This window comes from Patella vulgata, chromosome 9, assembly GCF_932274485.2.
Source record: "Patella vulgata chromosome 9, xgPatVulg1.2, whole genome shotgun sequence".
Lineage (NCBI taxonomy): Eukaryota > Metazoa > Mollusca > Gastropoda > Patellidae > Patella > Patella vulgata.
In genome coordinates, this window is record NC_065887.2 from 31,248,838 (window position 1) to 31,264,993 (window position 16,156).

Here is a 16,156-nt window from a genome sequence, read left to right on the forward strand (position 1 = left end):
AAGAAAAGCGTTTGAAATTGCATTAGGAATTAGGAAAATCACCTACGAAAATGACGCCGTAGCCTAAATATTAATTTGACCGGGAATGGAAATGTGATAAAATTGCTATAGGTCAAGAAATGACATGGGTTTAACGTTGAGGTATATATTTTGTATATTTCAGTGTTTGAATGCAGAAGGAATTACTATGGAGTTAAATGTTGAATATCAATATAAAGCCGAAATAGATTCACTACAAACTATTATGAAAGATTTTAAAGATTTTGATGACTACAAAGAAATTCTGGAAGACGAAGGTAAAGAATTTTATTAAAATACTGACACTTTTATTTGAATTGGTTCAAATATACATAAATTCCTTAGATTATTGTTGCAATAAGTTTGTATACCTAAATGGGAGTTGTTGTGAATTGACTATTGCAACTCGAAACTGTTTCTCTATGGTGTCGTTGTAGAGGACGTCATCGTTTTTATTGACATGAAGTTTGGCTTGATTGTGCTTCACACGGGGTATTTTTTAGTATAGTCAGTAGTGGGGTATTTGCCACTCTGCTGATAAAAATACTAATGATGTCAAGTGAAAATCGCACGCTTTTGATAGTATATTTGAGGGAAGGAAAGTAGAATATTTCGCACTTGTAATGCAAAATACGAAGTGTTCATGTCACAACATCTCCTTTAAGGTATGCTGAAATTGTAAAATTTTCCGCGCACTCTGATCCAGGCACCCCCCACCACCGGACCCCATATGCCCCAGTGCTTCGGATTCCTTAAAAAAAAATGCCCTGGCTTGACATTTGACATTTCCAAATAAAACTAGCAAATGCGCTTTTAGTTTCACTGCTTATATTTCGACCTATGTAACATTTTCTTTTTCTTTTTATTCAAAAGATCAGAAATTCGGACCTTTGGAAACACGCGCAACTGGACCAACGACTTTAAATAACCATCCTATAACAAGACCGGTTCTAAAGCGCGCACCCACAATTGGTTGGGGCGTGCACCGGGTGCGTCCCCACTAGATCTGCGCTTGTATAATATTTAATCCGTTTATGGTATTTTAATTATTAATGTACTTTTAGGTGAAGCCGCTTTACAGAATGCGTGTAGTAATTTTAATACTTCACAGTTTCAATCAGAACGAGGCGCTTTTCAGGGAGTTGTTCGAGCTCGATTACAAGAACGATATACTCAACTGTTTTGTACTGTAACTGGAGTCCAAGTAAGTGCAATGTTTCATACTATCTGATATTTGTCGTAACACTGGTTCTCAAGTATTAAACTATCTCGCTTGACTGAGAATTGACAGATAATGTATAGGAATGATATAAGAAACCGTACAATAATAATTATGGACATTTAAAAGATAAGAACCGGTGCACATTGGCCGCTTGTAGCTATAAGCAAAGACTTTCGTCGCTCACGATGCAAGATATGCTTACTCTTTGTGGGATACATACAATTTCTCATTGGGGAGTTCACATATTTAACACTTGTTATCCCCTAATTCGACATTATAATTAATTACCTTAATCAAAGATATATTTTTCTGAACAGCAAGGATTTCCGCTAACAGGCATAGGTCTTGAGTATCTTTTGTAAAATAGGTGAAAATGTGTAATCAGATATAGTACACAAATTCTTTTTAAAATGTGTTTTTGTTCATCTTTCAGGTAAATAATATTATGTGGCCTTCATCCTACGAAATTGCCATAAGAAGTACAGAAACAGCACGAGAAGATATTAGAGTAATTCATTCATATTTAATTTGTCTTGTATGAAACACCATCTTTGGCTGCAATACAGCCTGGTTGGGGCTGACGTGCCATAAAACTCGATCGATTCCAGTCATTCATTCATCCTAAAATGTTCCATATACATGATTTTCAGATCGTGAAATGAAACCAAATGGTCTGTAATGGCTTACATTTCTGCACCAACCTGTCAGCGGTGCTACGGTTTAATTTGATTTCGATTTCCAACTGCCATGGGATCGTTCGTTAATTCCCTGCGAATGGTATACACAATAGAAATGAAATAAAATGAAATGAAATGGGGTTTAACGACGTCCTAATGTTCTGCTCCGAACTGGGCTAATGAGGACGGTATACACAATAGAAAATGCTGCCGAATTGTATATACAAACATGACTTATGTGTAGATAATTATTGCTTTCGACTTTGTTTAACTGCATAATAAAACTTAATTGACTTTCGATTTTATTTGATGATTTGGTTGGATATGCAAAATGCCAATTGAAAGTAAATATTAACTCCTTATCAACCCCATAATGCATAATTATTATAATCCTCAGCTACTGGTGAATGGTTTTACTCGATATTAGGTTACTGCAAGCGAGCAGTCTGTCGGGACGCGAATGATGCAAGGCAAAAGGCGCTTAGGGCTGGTCTGGGGATTCGAGGGGTATGGGGTGGGGGGGGGGGTCGTGTACTGATACGAATGTTGGCCACCAAAGACTGATCCAACAAAGAATATTAATGCATACCATTCCCATAGGCGTCCGTTTCATGCCTTCAAGTGGCCGCAGCGATTGAGTAAGATTCACTGTAAAATATTATTAGGGAGAGGGGTGATATAGGCCTAGCCTGTTCCCAATCCTATTCTTATTGAATAAAATATAGTTTAAAAAATTAAATTATATATCAGATTGCCAGATACAGACAATGGTCGTCCATAATGCTAACAATCCACTGTCTAATTAGTCAGTTTTGATCTGTTTCATATTTAACAGGTAGCCGCTAGTGAACAACCTCGCCTTCTAACAGAAGCTGATACAGAAATATTACAAGCCAAAACACAGGCACAGATTATACTGGATAAAGCTGAATCAGATGCAAGAGTAAGAAAAAATAAGTAAGTATTTCATGTACCCATTCTCCCAATTGATTACCAAAATAACTAAGTTTCGTGCTCATTTGAAATTGAATATTTTATAATTTTTAAATTGTATAAACTAAAATAATTGTTTTTCTTTGTTTCATAGAGCCGACTCAGTGGCACAAGCTATTACAGCCCAGTTTGAAAAAGAAGGCGAATCGTATTCAGAGATATTAAGTAATCAAGGATTAAGTTTTTCACAACAAGGATTAATTTCGTACATCGGATCTCGTGTAATAGCAGCCTCGAAAAGTCCAGTTTATATTAATCTAGGAACGCCGGCTAAAACATCTTACGTTACTAACCCCTAATCTTATAAGATTATATGCGTGATTTAAACTCTATAGGAATCTGTTGCAAACTACAATATTGTGGAAGTTGGATCTCAGTCCAAAAATGTTTCTTTTCTGTTCAATATTTCTAAAGATCTAACGAATTGAAAATTCCGTCAATCTATGCTGCTCTACATGTAACAAGACCGCCGCCATCTTTTCTGTTCAGTATTTCTAAAGATCTAACGAATTGAAAATTCCGTCAATCTATGCTGCTCTACATGTAACAAGACCGCCGCCATCTTTTCTGTTCAGTATTTCCAAAGATCTGACGAATTGAAAATTACACCAATCTATGCCGCTCTACATGTAACAAGACCGCCGCCATCTAGCTGGAGTTGAACAGGGGTCGATGTGGGGACCGCCTTTGTTTGGTACACATGTAACTGTTTCTTATTCCAAATATTATTAACAATAATTTATTTATTTGTCGTTAAATATTTTTGTTGATGTTAACTAACTGCTATGTGTTATTGACTAAACATCTTTGAAAACCCTATTGAATTCACCCGAGATTCCATTATTTCTATTAAAGATGTTGAAATCTTCTAAATATTTTGTTTGGTTTAATTGTATTTTTTGTATTGCACATGTGTAATTAATGGAGTTTAAGATACCCGATAGTAGTCTCTACGATGAGTTAACCGTACGTCATATTGCATTGTATCCCAAAACAATGAATTGAACTGGAAACAGGTTGGCAGTGAGAGTTCAACAGGAATTTTCCGGCGAGTTGCTCCTTGTCAGTGGTGAAGGACGGAGGGCCTGGTAGCAGACAACGTATAGTGGTGCGGGTGGGACGAAAAACCGAAGTCCCGTGTACATATTGACGTGCACGTAAAACACCCTCGACAGCTGGAATTCGATATAAGAGTAGGCATGTTCTAAGACATATTCTGGAGATCAGATGGTCGTTTATCGAAGTCGGTGGCGGGTATTCCATCCCACGTTCGTACGTAACTAAGGCACAACCACCTGACTAACTTTCGAGAGTTTCCACGAGTGCTCCCATTTTTAGAAAAGACACCAGTACAATAGAAATACTAAAATGAAAACACGTCATATGTTAATCCTGAAATGACCCTATTTGTGTTTGATATGTAATTTGTTATACATATATCAACTTATAGGTGTAAGTTTTTACAAACACCAAGTAATGGAACTTTTTGCAAGCGTTCTCTACTAGTAATATCACAGACAAGATGTGTGAATTGTCGCTTTAAAACAAACACCAGGAATGACGTCAACTGGCGCCGATTAGGATCGCGAGACCAGAGTCACTGTCTAGTTTCGTATAAGCACCCAAAATTGCAACATGTATTCGAGAATTTCGTAATGTGTATTCAAACATTACACACACACCCACACACACACCCATACATGTAAATGGTATAAATCGTGGACTTTGAATGGATCCTCCTAATCGAGGTCTTGATAAATATTGCATGTAGCTGAAAAGCACCGTTATTTATGAACTCTATTACATCAAACGATCATGAAACGATATAAATTATACCTCAATTTATATATTTTATGCATTTTACTTTTTACGGAAGAAATGCGGACACACTGGAGTTTGCAAATAATTGGGGAAATACGACCGACCGAGTCCCTATGCTAGTTACGCCTGATCGAGGACACGCATGGTGTAAGTATGGGAACGCCGCCAAACGAGGTCAGTTGCTCTATACTATCATACTGTGAACTTGACACTTACTGTGATCTTTAATCTGAAATAACTACGTTTTTGCCCCCCCACCCTTGGACTACACATGGAAAAAAAGACAATATAACTGTTTAAAATTGATGTATGGCACAATATAGCGATAGAACAGTTTTTATTAATGTGATCAACCGAGGACGTATATTACGTTTTAATACCGACAATTGGGGACTTTGTATATGGTGAACACCAACAACCGAGTACACACACACTCACATCCGAGGACGTTACAAGTGTATATCAATAATATAAATATGGTGGGTTCAACACTCTATATCCGAGAACAGACCCCTTTGACACAGGAGCAGCCTACTGAAAGATTAGGCCACTTAAAACTTTTAATTTTCTAGACCAATCTGCCTGAGGCAGTACAGACGATATGTGAACAATCGAGGACTTGTGGACTCGACCCTCATTGTGGTCTTTAACCTGTAAATAACTACGTTTCCCCGCCCCCCTTTTACCACACATGGTAAGAACGACAATGTAACCGTTTATAATTGATGTGCGGTGCAATATCGCACATCAATTATTTATTATTTATTAATGTGACCAACCGAGGACGCACCTTATGTTTTAATACCGACAAATGGTGACTTTGTGTATGGTGAACACCAACAACCGACAACGCACACGCTCACATCCGAGGACGTTACAAGTGTATGTCAATAATATAAATTGGATAGGTTCAACATTCTATATCCAAGAACAGGCCCCCTTTGGCCACAGGAGTAGGTCACTGAAAGAATATTTTTTTTATTGATTCAGCCACTTAAACTTCTAATTTTCGAAACCAATATAAGCGAGGTCTTAAAGTCTGTATGTGAACAATCGATGACTCGCACACGATCGAATACATGGGAAAAATTATTTCTGGGAATCCGAAATCCAACAAGTGATCCAAAAATTTACATTCCGGCAGCAATATGCCGGTAATTTATCATCAGCATCATCATTAACATTATCATTGTCATCATCCGTTTGCAATAGGCTAAAAACGATTGGAAAAGTAGAAGAATGAGGGGCCGCACAAACTCTGTAATGATCATTTTTGTAATATTACTTATAATCATGATAACCCCAGTATAGATCCTCACTGAATGATTGTTTGTAATTGTTTACAAGTTGTTACTAACTTGAATCTTCAAGATACTACCAAGCATTTCCAAGGCACTAACTTGACTTCTAAGAAACAGTTTAAAGTGATGATCGCCCTTTGATTAAAGGTAAAGAGTTAGATAAAACTGATTTGTCTTTTAAATACAAAATTGTATCTTAAAATCTCAGATTAGTGTCTTGAAATTTGGTGTCCTGTGTTGCACCATGGGTCCTTCTGTCAGACGTGGAAAGCGGCACACTACTAATACCGGTCGCCACATCCTACGTATGTGGATCTTTTCTTACCACATATCTTAGTAGCCTTGTGATCGTCTAGAATTTTCACTTTGCTTCTCCTTCACGTTGTGTATTCTCTTCTTATCTAAATAGTTAAGACGTCTGTCTTCTCAGAAATTAAAATGTTTGTCTTACTAGGAATAACAATGCAACTGTTCGTTTTTACATTTTATATATCATAGCTGGATACATAAATACAAACATAGTAGATTACAATACTAAAGTCATTCTATCAAACCCTATCCAGCCACATCGCTGAGGCGAGTCTGCTGATAGAAATTGTTATATCTTTTCCCTTGCAGAATCTGTCACAAATATGATAGTTTTGTAGCTTCGGGCCCTGACGCTCAATTATCTAATTGGTCAAATATGATGTAAATAATTAGGGAGATTGGTCAATTATCCCAATGACGTCGAAATCCACCCTTATATGGACAGTGGAAACTTACCAGAGAAATTTCCCACAAGATATGTTATCAACATAGAATTGAATGTTTACCACATTATGACTCTTTTTTATGCAACAATCTGTCACTCATTCGCTCATTTTGCAAATTCATGTAAATTCGTGTAAGTAACTTGAAATGCAAGTTTGTTTCTTGAAAGTTAAAGTTGACATCTTGAAAGTTAAAGTTGACATCTTGAAAAGTCAAGATGATATCTTGAAAAGTCAAGTAAATATCTTGAAATCTCAAGGTAATAAATATAAGATATTAGCTTAACCATTTAAGATATTAATTTGAACTTTTACACTACTAACATTTTCAAATACCAACTTCTCACGAAAGTATTTATAGGGTAGTGTAATAATATGTTCAAAGTCCATAAATAGGACTATTGGGTTTTTCTGGTGATTGGGAGTTCTCTCCCTCTATTATGTATAAAACATGGCTGAATAATAAAACATGTGCTCACTATTATATAACATGGTGTCAGAATAGTGTCCTACCCAGTCTACATCCAAGTTGAGAAGAAACTAAGTATATCTGAGCCAGATTTACTTCATAAACAATCTGTTTAATTTCTTAATTTTCAACAATGGAAGGATTTGCGTCATTTGTAAAACCACCTGGCATCCTAGAAATAACTGGTGGAAATCCTTCACAAAACTAGATGAAATGGAAACAAAAGTTTGAGATTTTTCTGCAAGCTGTAGGAGCCTCTACTAGAGCAGATACAATAAAAATCGGACTTTTACTTAATCATGTTGGTGATCAAGCTGTAGAAATTTATTCTAACTTTAAATTCTTGCCAGAACGACCTGATCCAGACCGTTTAGATAGAAATCTTCCAGCAGAAGACAAGACAAAATATTCTATCATTATAAGAAAATTTAATGAATATTTTTCAAAACGAGATCCACAGTTGATGCTACGAGAAAAATTTTGGTTACATATCAAGAGAGAACCACATCAAACTATAGAGTCTTGGGTTGTAACTCTTAAAGATCATGCACAAGCATGTAAATTTCCAGAACATTTTGCAGAGCAGGCTATTCGAGACAAATTAGTCTTCACTTGCAATGATGATTCAGCAAAATTAAAGCTTTATGATAGGGGAGCCACTCTAACTTTGGACCAAACAATTGAAATTCTTCAATTAAAAGAAGCTACACAACGTGAGCTACGTGAGTCTAAAACTTCTACAATTGAAGCTATCAATTATCAGTCCCATAAAACAAACAGCAAGACACAACAGTATAGCAAGGCAACACACGCTAATAAGCCAAAACGACATTTCCATGGGAAGTCTCATGACCACTCAAGTAAACCTGTTACTCAACAAGCAAATCTTAGTAAAACTACACCAACTGGAAACTGTATTTACTGCAACACTCGTCATGACATTGGTAAACGTTATTGTCCAGTTGCACGACATCGATGTGAAAAATGTACTAAAATTGGTCATTATTCAAGTATCTGTAAAAGCTCACATGCAACAGTAAATCAAATATCTGATGATCCTGTTGATCCAATGGATGATCTAACACCTACATTTATTGGTACCCTAGAGTCTCAACCACCAACAGAACCTGGCTTTCATATTAAATTGAATACAGGTAACCATGAACATTTATGGCAGATTAATACTGGAGCTCAAGTCACGGTTATGCCAGAAGAGATTTATCAACCATCATATGGCGAGTGGAGGTCACAGTCAAGGAGCTGTATTTTCCAAACTCGATGCCAATTCTGGGTTTCAACAAATAATCCTAAGTAAAGAAAGTTCACACTTAACAACTTTCATAACACCTTTTGGATGTTTCCGCTTCAAAAGATTTTCATATGGAATATCTTCTGCGCCAGAATATTTCCAGAAACGAATGGACCAACTACTAGGAGATCTACCAGGCGTCTTATGCCACATGGATGACATTCTAGTCACTGGCACAGACATGACAGAACATAATGTACGCCTCAGAGATGTTCTTAAACGTTTGGTCAAGATTGGTCTTACGCTCAACATAGAGAAATGTAAATTTTCCTGCAAGCGACTACAATATTTAGAGCAACTCATCGATGAATTTGGAATTCACAAAGATCCTTCCAAGGTCCAGGGAATCATTGATATGCCTTCACCTACCAACATTTCAGAATTACGACGATTCTTGGGTATGGTGAACCAGCAAACTAAGTTTTACCCTCATCTCGCCGAGAAAACTGTACCTTTAAGAGATTTATTGAAGAAAAACACAGCATGGCTATGGTCTTCGAAACACGAAAAAGCTTTTACTCAATTAAAAGCCGACTTACAATCAGATACCATCTTAGCTTTATATGATGTTAACAAAGAAACTATCGTCTCAGCTGATGCTAGCAGTTATGGCTTAGGAGCTGTCTTACTCCAGCGTCAGTTCTCAGCAGTCCTGAAACCGGTTGCTTATGCAAGTAGAGCTATGACCACAACTGAAAAGAGGTACGCACAAATAGAGAAGGAAGCTCTTGCCATGACGTGGGCCCTTGAACACTGGTCCAATCTCTTAATTGGATTGCATTTCCATGTCGAAACGGGTCATAAACCTCTGGTACCTTTATTTTCAACGAAGCTCATTGATGAATTACCTATTCGCCTTCAACGTTTCCGAATGAGACTTCTGCGTTTCAGTTTTTCCATCAAGCATGTTCCTTGTAAAAATCTCTGTACAGCAGATACCTTATCAAGAGTTCCTACTGATAGCAAATCCCTAGCGCCTAAGGATTTGGAAATCAACGCAGACTGTTACGTCCATGCGGTAATGGTTAACTTGCCGGCAACAGATCGTAGATTGGATAATATAAGATCTGAAACCAAGAAGGACAAAACTCTAAATTTAGTCTTTCAATATACTCAAACAGGCTGGCCAGAACTTAACAAACTTCCAACCTGTCTGAAGAAATACTGGAATGAACGTGGTAATCTGTCTGTTCATGATGGTCTGCTCATGAGAGGTCAACGTTTAGTCATACCAGCCACACTACAGCATGATATTTTGTCCTATCTCCATGATGGTCATCAGGGAGTTACAAAAACATGTCTTAACGCTTCTTCATCTGTATGGTGGCCTGGCATCACAAAGGACATAGACCAATTAGTGAAAAATTGCTCTCAGTGCGCAAAGTACAGAAGAGATCATGCTGAACCTATGAAAGGAACAGAATTTCCTAGTCGACCATGGTCACGTGTAGGCGCAGATTTCTTTCAATACAAAGATCATCAATATCTTTTAGCTGTAGATTATTACTCCCGAGATGTTGAAATATGCATAACTCCTAAACATGTCAAATCGATTTCAACAATCAACTTGTTCAAGAAAATATTTAGTCGACATGGGGTTCCAGATATACTTTTTACGGATAATGGCCCACAGTTCTCTGCTGAGGAATTCAAACGATTTGCTGACCAATGGTGTTTTGAACATGTAACATCATCACCAAGATATCCCCAATCAAATGGCGAAGCTGAGCGTGCTGTTCAGACCATGAAAAGTATCTTAAAAAAGTGTTACGATGAATACTTAGCACTACTACAGTATCGAAACACACCATTACAAAATGGGTTTTCGCCAGCTCAACTAAGCATGGGTCGACGTTTACGATCACGTCTTCCTTGCCCTACAGATGAACTTATTCCATTTACTCCTGATATAAATATAGTCAAAAGAAGAGAAATGGAGTATCGAACTAAGATGAAATCTAATTATGATAGAAGACATAGAGCATCTGATAGTGAAGATCTTTACCCAGGTGACACTGTGTGGATACCAGATCTGCACACTACAGGATCTGTATTGAATAAATGTCTGAAAAATCCTAGATCATACATCATTAAGATCGAAAATAATCTTAAAGTGCGACGTAATCGAAGAATGACGCGGAAGATAAAACAACATTCAAATCGTAATGAAAATGGCACAACTGAGATTCAACGTAAATCAAGCAGAAATATAAAGAAACCTAATCGATTTATTGAACAATATTGACTCCAATAGTGATTTAATGTGGATTGTTATTCTCTATTTCAGTTTATTAACAATTTCATTATAAGTTAATCAAACTTAAAAAGAAAGGGAGATGTAATAATATGTTCCAAGTCCATAAATATGACTATTGGGTTTTTCTGGTGATTGGGAGTTCTCTCCCTCTATTATGTATAAAACATGGCTGAATAATAAAACATGTGCTCACTATTATATAACAGGTAGTTATTTCCAATAAAAGTATATATAGAAAGCAGAGACGGTACTAGAAAAATATCGGATTCTCTGAAAACAGCCATGGGGCAAGCACTGGGCACAAATGTCAGGGTATCACTAACTGTAAGCCTGTCGGCTTATTGTCTGCCAGCTTGACTTAGAAAGTGGTTATTATTTCTTGATCGAATGGTTAAGTGGTTTTGGGAACATTGAGGGGTTAAAACGCACAACAGACTCTGCAATCAAACGGCGGAAAAAGAAGATGGCAAAAGATAATCAAAGAATTTTCTTAGGCTTCAATATATACGGTAAATAGATAGTAATACAATGTTTTGAGAGGGATTTGAAGCACATTTTTGATAGATTAATTAGTATGAATATGTTTTTAGTCCAAATATATCATCAAATCACCATGTTTGTACATGGGAAGGCATCTTTAACTTAAACTTTTAAGTTATCAACTTAATATTAACTTAAACTTTTAAGTTATTAACTTAATCTTTTAAGTTATTAACTTAATCTTTTAAGATATTAACCTAAACTTACATTTCAAGTTTCAACAAAATCGGATAAAAATTGTGACCTCTATAGAATCTATAGGGTCCACAACCTTGATATACCATATTTTTACGCTATTTGAGAACGAACGGCGGCCATTTTGTCTGTCAGTTTTGGGCCGATTTTCACGAAATTCGAACTCAACCGTCCTTAGGGTTTAACGGTGATATAATAATACGTTTTTTTTAAATCGGATAATAATTATGACCTCTATATGGTCCACAAGCTAAAAACGCGATTTTTCGTACAATCAGGGGCCATAATTCAGGAAGTTACGTTCCGATATGCGCGAATATCGAAAGGAACCGAGATCTTTTGGTTATAAGCATACATTTCAAGTTTAAACCAAATCGGATAAAAATTGTGACCTCTACAGTATTCACAAGCTAAAAACGTGATTTTTCGTACAATCAGGGGCCATAATCCATGAAGTGGCAGTCCATTACATGCCAATATCAAAAGGAACCGAGATCTTAGAGTGATAAATCTATATTTCAAGTTTCATTGAAATCGGATAAAAATTGTGACCTGTAGACTGTTCATAAACAATTATGGACGGACGGACGGACAGGGGCGACGACAATATACATCCACGTGAAAACGTGGGCGTATAAAAATTTCAAATGATGGTCTGCTCATGAGAGGTCAACGTTTAGTCATACCAGCCACACTACAGCATGATATTTTGTCCTATCTCCATGATGGTCATCAGGGAGTTACAAAAACATGTCTTAACGCTTCTTCATCTGTATGGTGGCCTGGCATCACAAAGGACATAGACCAATTAGTGAAAAATTGCTCTCAGTGCGCAAAGTACAGAAGAGATCATGCTGAACCTATGAAAGGAACAGAATTTCCTAGTGGACCATGGTCACGTGTAGGCGCAGATTTCTTTCAATACAAAGATCATCAATATCTTTTAGCTGTAGATTATTACTCCCGAGATGTTGAAATATGCATAACTCCTAAACATGTCAAATCGATTTCAACAATCAACTTGTTCAAGAAAATATTTAGTCGACATGGGGTTCCAGATATACTTTTTACGGATAATGGCCCACAGTTCTCTGCTGAGGAATTCAAACGATTTGCTGACCAATGGTGTTTTGAACATGTAACATCATCACCAAGATATCCCCAATCAAATGGCGAAGCTGAGCGTGCTGTTCAGACCATGAAAAGTATCTTAAAAAAGTGTTACGATGAATACTTAGCACTACTACAGTATCGAAACACACCATTACAAAATGGGTTTTCGCCAGCTCAACTAAGCATGGGTCGACGTTTACGATCACGTCTTCCTTGCCCTACAGATGAACTTATTCCATTTACTCCTGATATAAATATAGTCAAAAGAAGAGAAATGGAGTATCGAACTAAGATGAAATCTAATTATGATAGAAGACATAGAGCATCTGATAGTGAAGATCTTTACCCAGGTGACACTGTGTGGATACCAGATCTGCACACTACAGGATCTGTATTGAATAAATGTCTGAAAAATCCTAGATCATACATCATTAAGATCGAAAATAATCTTAAAGTGCGACGTAATCGAAGAATGACGCGGAAGATAAAACAACATTCAAATCGTAATGAAAATGGCACAACTGAGATTCAACGTAAATCAAGCAGAAATATAAAGAAACCTAATCGATTTATTGAACAATATTGACTCCAATAGTGATTTAATGTGGATTGTTATTCTCTATTTCAGTTTATTAACAATTTCATTATAAGTTAATCAAACTTAAAAAGAAAGGGAGATGTAATAATATGTTCCAAGTCCATAAATATGACTATTGGGTTTTTCTGGTGATTGGGAGTTCTCTCCCTCTATTATGTATAAAACATGGCTGAATAATAAAACATGTGCTCACTATTATATAACAGGTAGTTATTTCCAATAAAAGTATATATAGAAAGCAGAGACGGTACTAGAAAAATATCGGATTCTCTGAAAACAGCCATGGGGCAAGCACTGGGCACAAATGTCAGGGTATCACTAACTGTAAGCCTGTCGGCTTATTGTCTGCCAGCTTGACTTAGAAAGTGGTTATTATTTCTTGATCGAATGGTTAAGTGGTTTTGGGAACATTGAGGGGTTAAAACGCACAACAGACTCTGCAATCAAACGGCGGAAAAAGAAGATGGCAAAAGATAATCAAAGAATTTTCTTAGGCTTCAATATATACGGTAAATAGATAGTAATACAATGTTTTGAGAGGGATTTGAAGCACATTTTTGATAGATTAATTAGTATGAATATGTTTTTAGTCCAAATATATCATCAAATCACCATGTTTGTACATGGGAAGGCATCTTTAACTTAAACTTTTAAGTTATCAACTTAATATTAACTTAAACTTTTAAGTTATTAACTTAATCTTTTAAGTTATTAACTTAATCTTTTAAGATATTAACCTAAACTTACATTTCAAGTTTCAACAAAATCGGATAAAAATTGTGACCTCTATAGAATCTATAGGGTCCACAACCTTGATATACCATATTTTTACGCTATTTGAGAACGAACGGCGGCCATTTTGTCTGTCAGTTTTGGGCCGATTTTCACGAAATTCGAACTCAACCGTCCTTAGGGTTTAACGGTGATATAATAATACGTTTTTTTTAAATCGGATAATAATTATGACCTCTATATGGTCCACAAGCTAAAAACGCGATTTTTCGTACAATCAGGGGCCATAATTCAGGAAGTTACGTTCCGATATGCGCGAATATCGAAAGGAACCGAGATCTTTTGGTTATAAGCATACATTTCAAGTTTAAACCAAATCGGATAAAAATTGTGACCTCTACAGTATTCACAAGCTAAAAACGTGATTTTTCGTACAATCAGGGGCCATAATCCATGAAGTGGCAGTCCATTACATGCCAATATCAAAAGGAACCGAGATCTTAGAGTGATAAATCTATATTTCAAGTTTCATTGAAATCGGATAAAAATTGTGACCTGTAGACTGTTCATAAACAATTATGGACGGACGGACGGACAGGGGCGACGACAATATACATCCACGTGAAAACGTGGGCGTATAAAAATTTCAAAGCTTGCATTGAAATTTTTTTCGATATATGTTCCCGACGTTTCCATGGGGAAGCCCCAAAATGCTTCCCTGGAGCAGTGAAGCTTCAGCGAAATATTTTACTTCAAATATCCTCAAAGGTCCCCTGATCAGTCAGCAAGACACCGCCGATGCTTCGGTGATGCCTCGGGAAAGCTTCGGGTCGTCGCAAGTCATATGAAACCATCGGGGGGCCTCGGGATAACTGCGAACAAATTTCAAAGCTTGTCTTGATGTTATCCCGACGGGGATGCGTCCCCGAAATCCTCCCCCCCCCCCCCCGAAGCATCCCCGATTTAAATATCCTCTAAGGTCCCCTGATACTTCAGCAAGATATCGCCGATGCTTCGGTGATGCCCGGGGAAACAAATATTTCGCGGAAGCTCCGGGGTAGCATCCCCGGAGGTTCCTTGTGGATCTGGAAAGCACCGGGGATGCACCTCTGGCCTGTTTTCCTGACAGTGACAATGCAAGCATTGAAACTTTTCGTAGTTCTCCCGCGGCCTCCCGATGGGCCCACGCGGCTCGTGATGCCCCAGGGGCTACCCTGGGACACCCGGAAACCTGTTCCCGACGCCTCCCGAGGCTCATCAATTTCTATCTGTAGTACATCCGCAAGGCAAAAATTGTCCAGTGGTACCTACATATTATATAAGACAATTGTAACTAGCTTAATACGCCCTAACAAGTGTCATTACTTGAAATTGCGCGACTTATTAATATTTCAATATTATTTTATCCTTATTATTTCGGCAATAATCTTCTATGTTACGCCAGGTAAAAATTTCGAAATTTCAGTCAGAAATAATATAATGACTTAGATGGCTAGATTTTGAATATCGTAGGGGTTGAAAACGGTTATTAAGTTTAGATATGGCAGAAATAAGAACTTATTTCTCCCACATGATCATATATGATGTGTTTGGTAGTAATCGGTTTACCGAGGACTTGATACACGATATACACACCTGTACTTTATCTACTTTAATCTATACATATATGTATATGGTTAGATATATACTCTATACTAATTGCACAATACTTAGGTATGTTATATTTTGCTTCAGGCCAGCAAACCCGGATCTTAAAACCTTTTGATATGTGTACATTTAACCTACATGTATTAAATTAATTCGTGGAATTTTTTTGTTGATAGGTTTGTTGATTAGGGATGTGTTACAATAGAAATAATACAAACATTTACGTCGTGATAAAACTTGAGGGTTGATTAGTAAATGTCGTAATTCATCACATTTCATTTTAACGGCTCTACTAATCAGCACCTGATTAGCAAAATCAGCTCCTGATTAGCAAGACCGTTTTTTGTCAAATATTTAAATTATCCATAATTTTGTAAATTTTAAATGAAAGCATTTGAATTTTGGGAATGATGTGTAGAATGTGCATATAGAACATATCTCTCCTTGTCGGTCATTTTTTGCAATACTTTGGACGCTCTTGTTGGTAGAGGACTCGATTTGAAAACGCTTTA

General features: G+C 36.9%; 1 protein-coding gene across 4 annotated transcripts in view; it reads left to right on the forward strand.

Moving 5' to 3' along the window:
* The window catches only part of LOC126832201 (uncharacterized), a 46,428-nt gene extending 42,645 nt beyond the window's left edge, over nucleotides 1–3,783 (forward strand). For all 4 annotated transcript variants that reach the window (XM_050562917.2, XM_050562913.1, XM_050562916.2 and 1 more), the window contains exons 4-8: nucleotides 164–296; nucleotides 1,083–1,222; nucleotides 1,674–1,748; nucleotides 2,753–2,874; nucleotides 3,005–3,783. In XM_050562917.2, the coding sequence (XP_050418874.1) occupies nucleotides 164–296; nucleotides 1,083–1,222; nucleotides 1,674–1,748; nucleotides 2,753–2,874; nucleotides 3,005–3,209 (675 nt within the window). In that variant the 3' untranslated portion in view covers nucleotides 3,210–3,783. The remainder of the gene's footprint in view (nucleotides 1–163; nucleotides 297–1,082; nucleotides 1,223–1,673; nucleotides 1,749–2,752; nucleotides 2,875–3,004) is intronic.
* The last annotated feature ends 12,373 nt before the right edge of the window (nucleotides 3,784–16,156 follow it).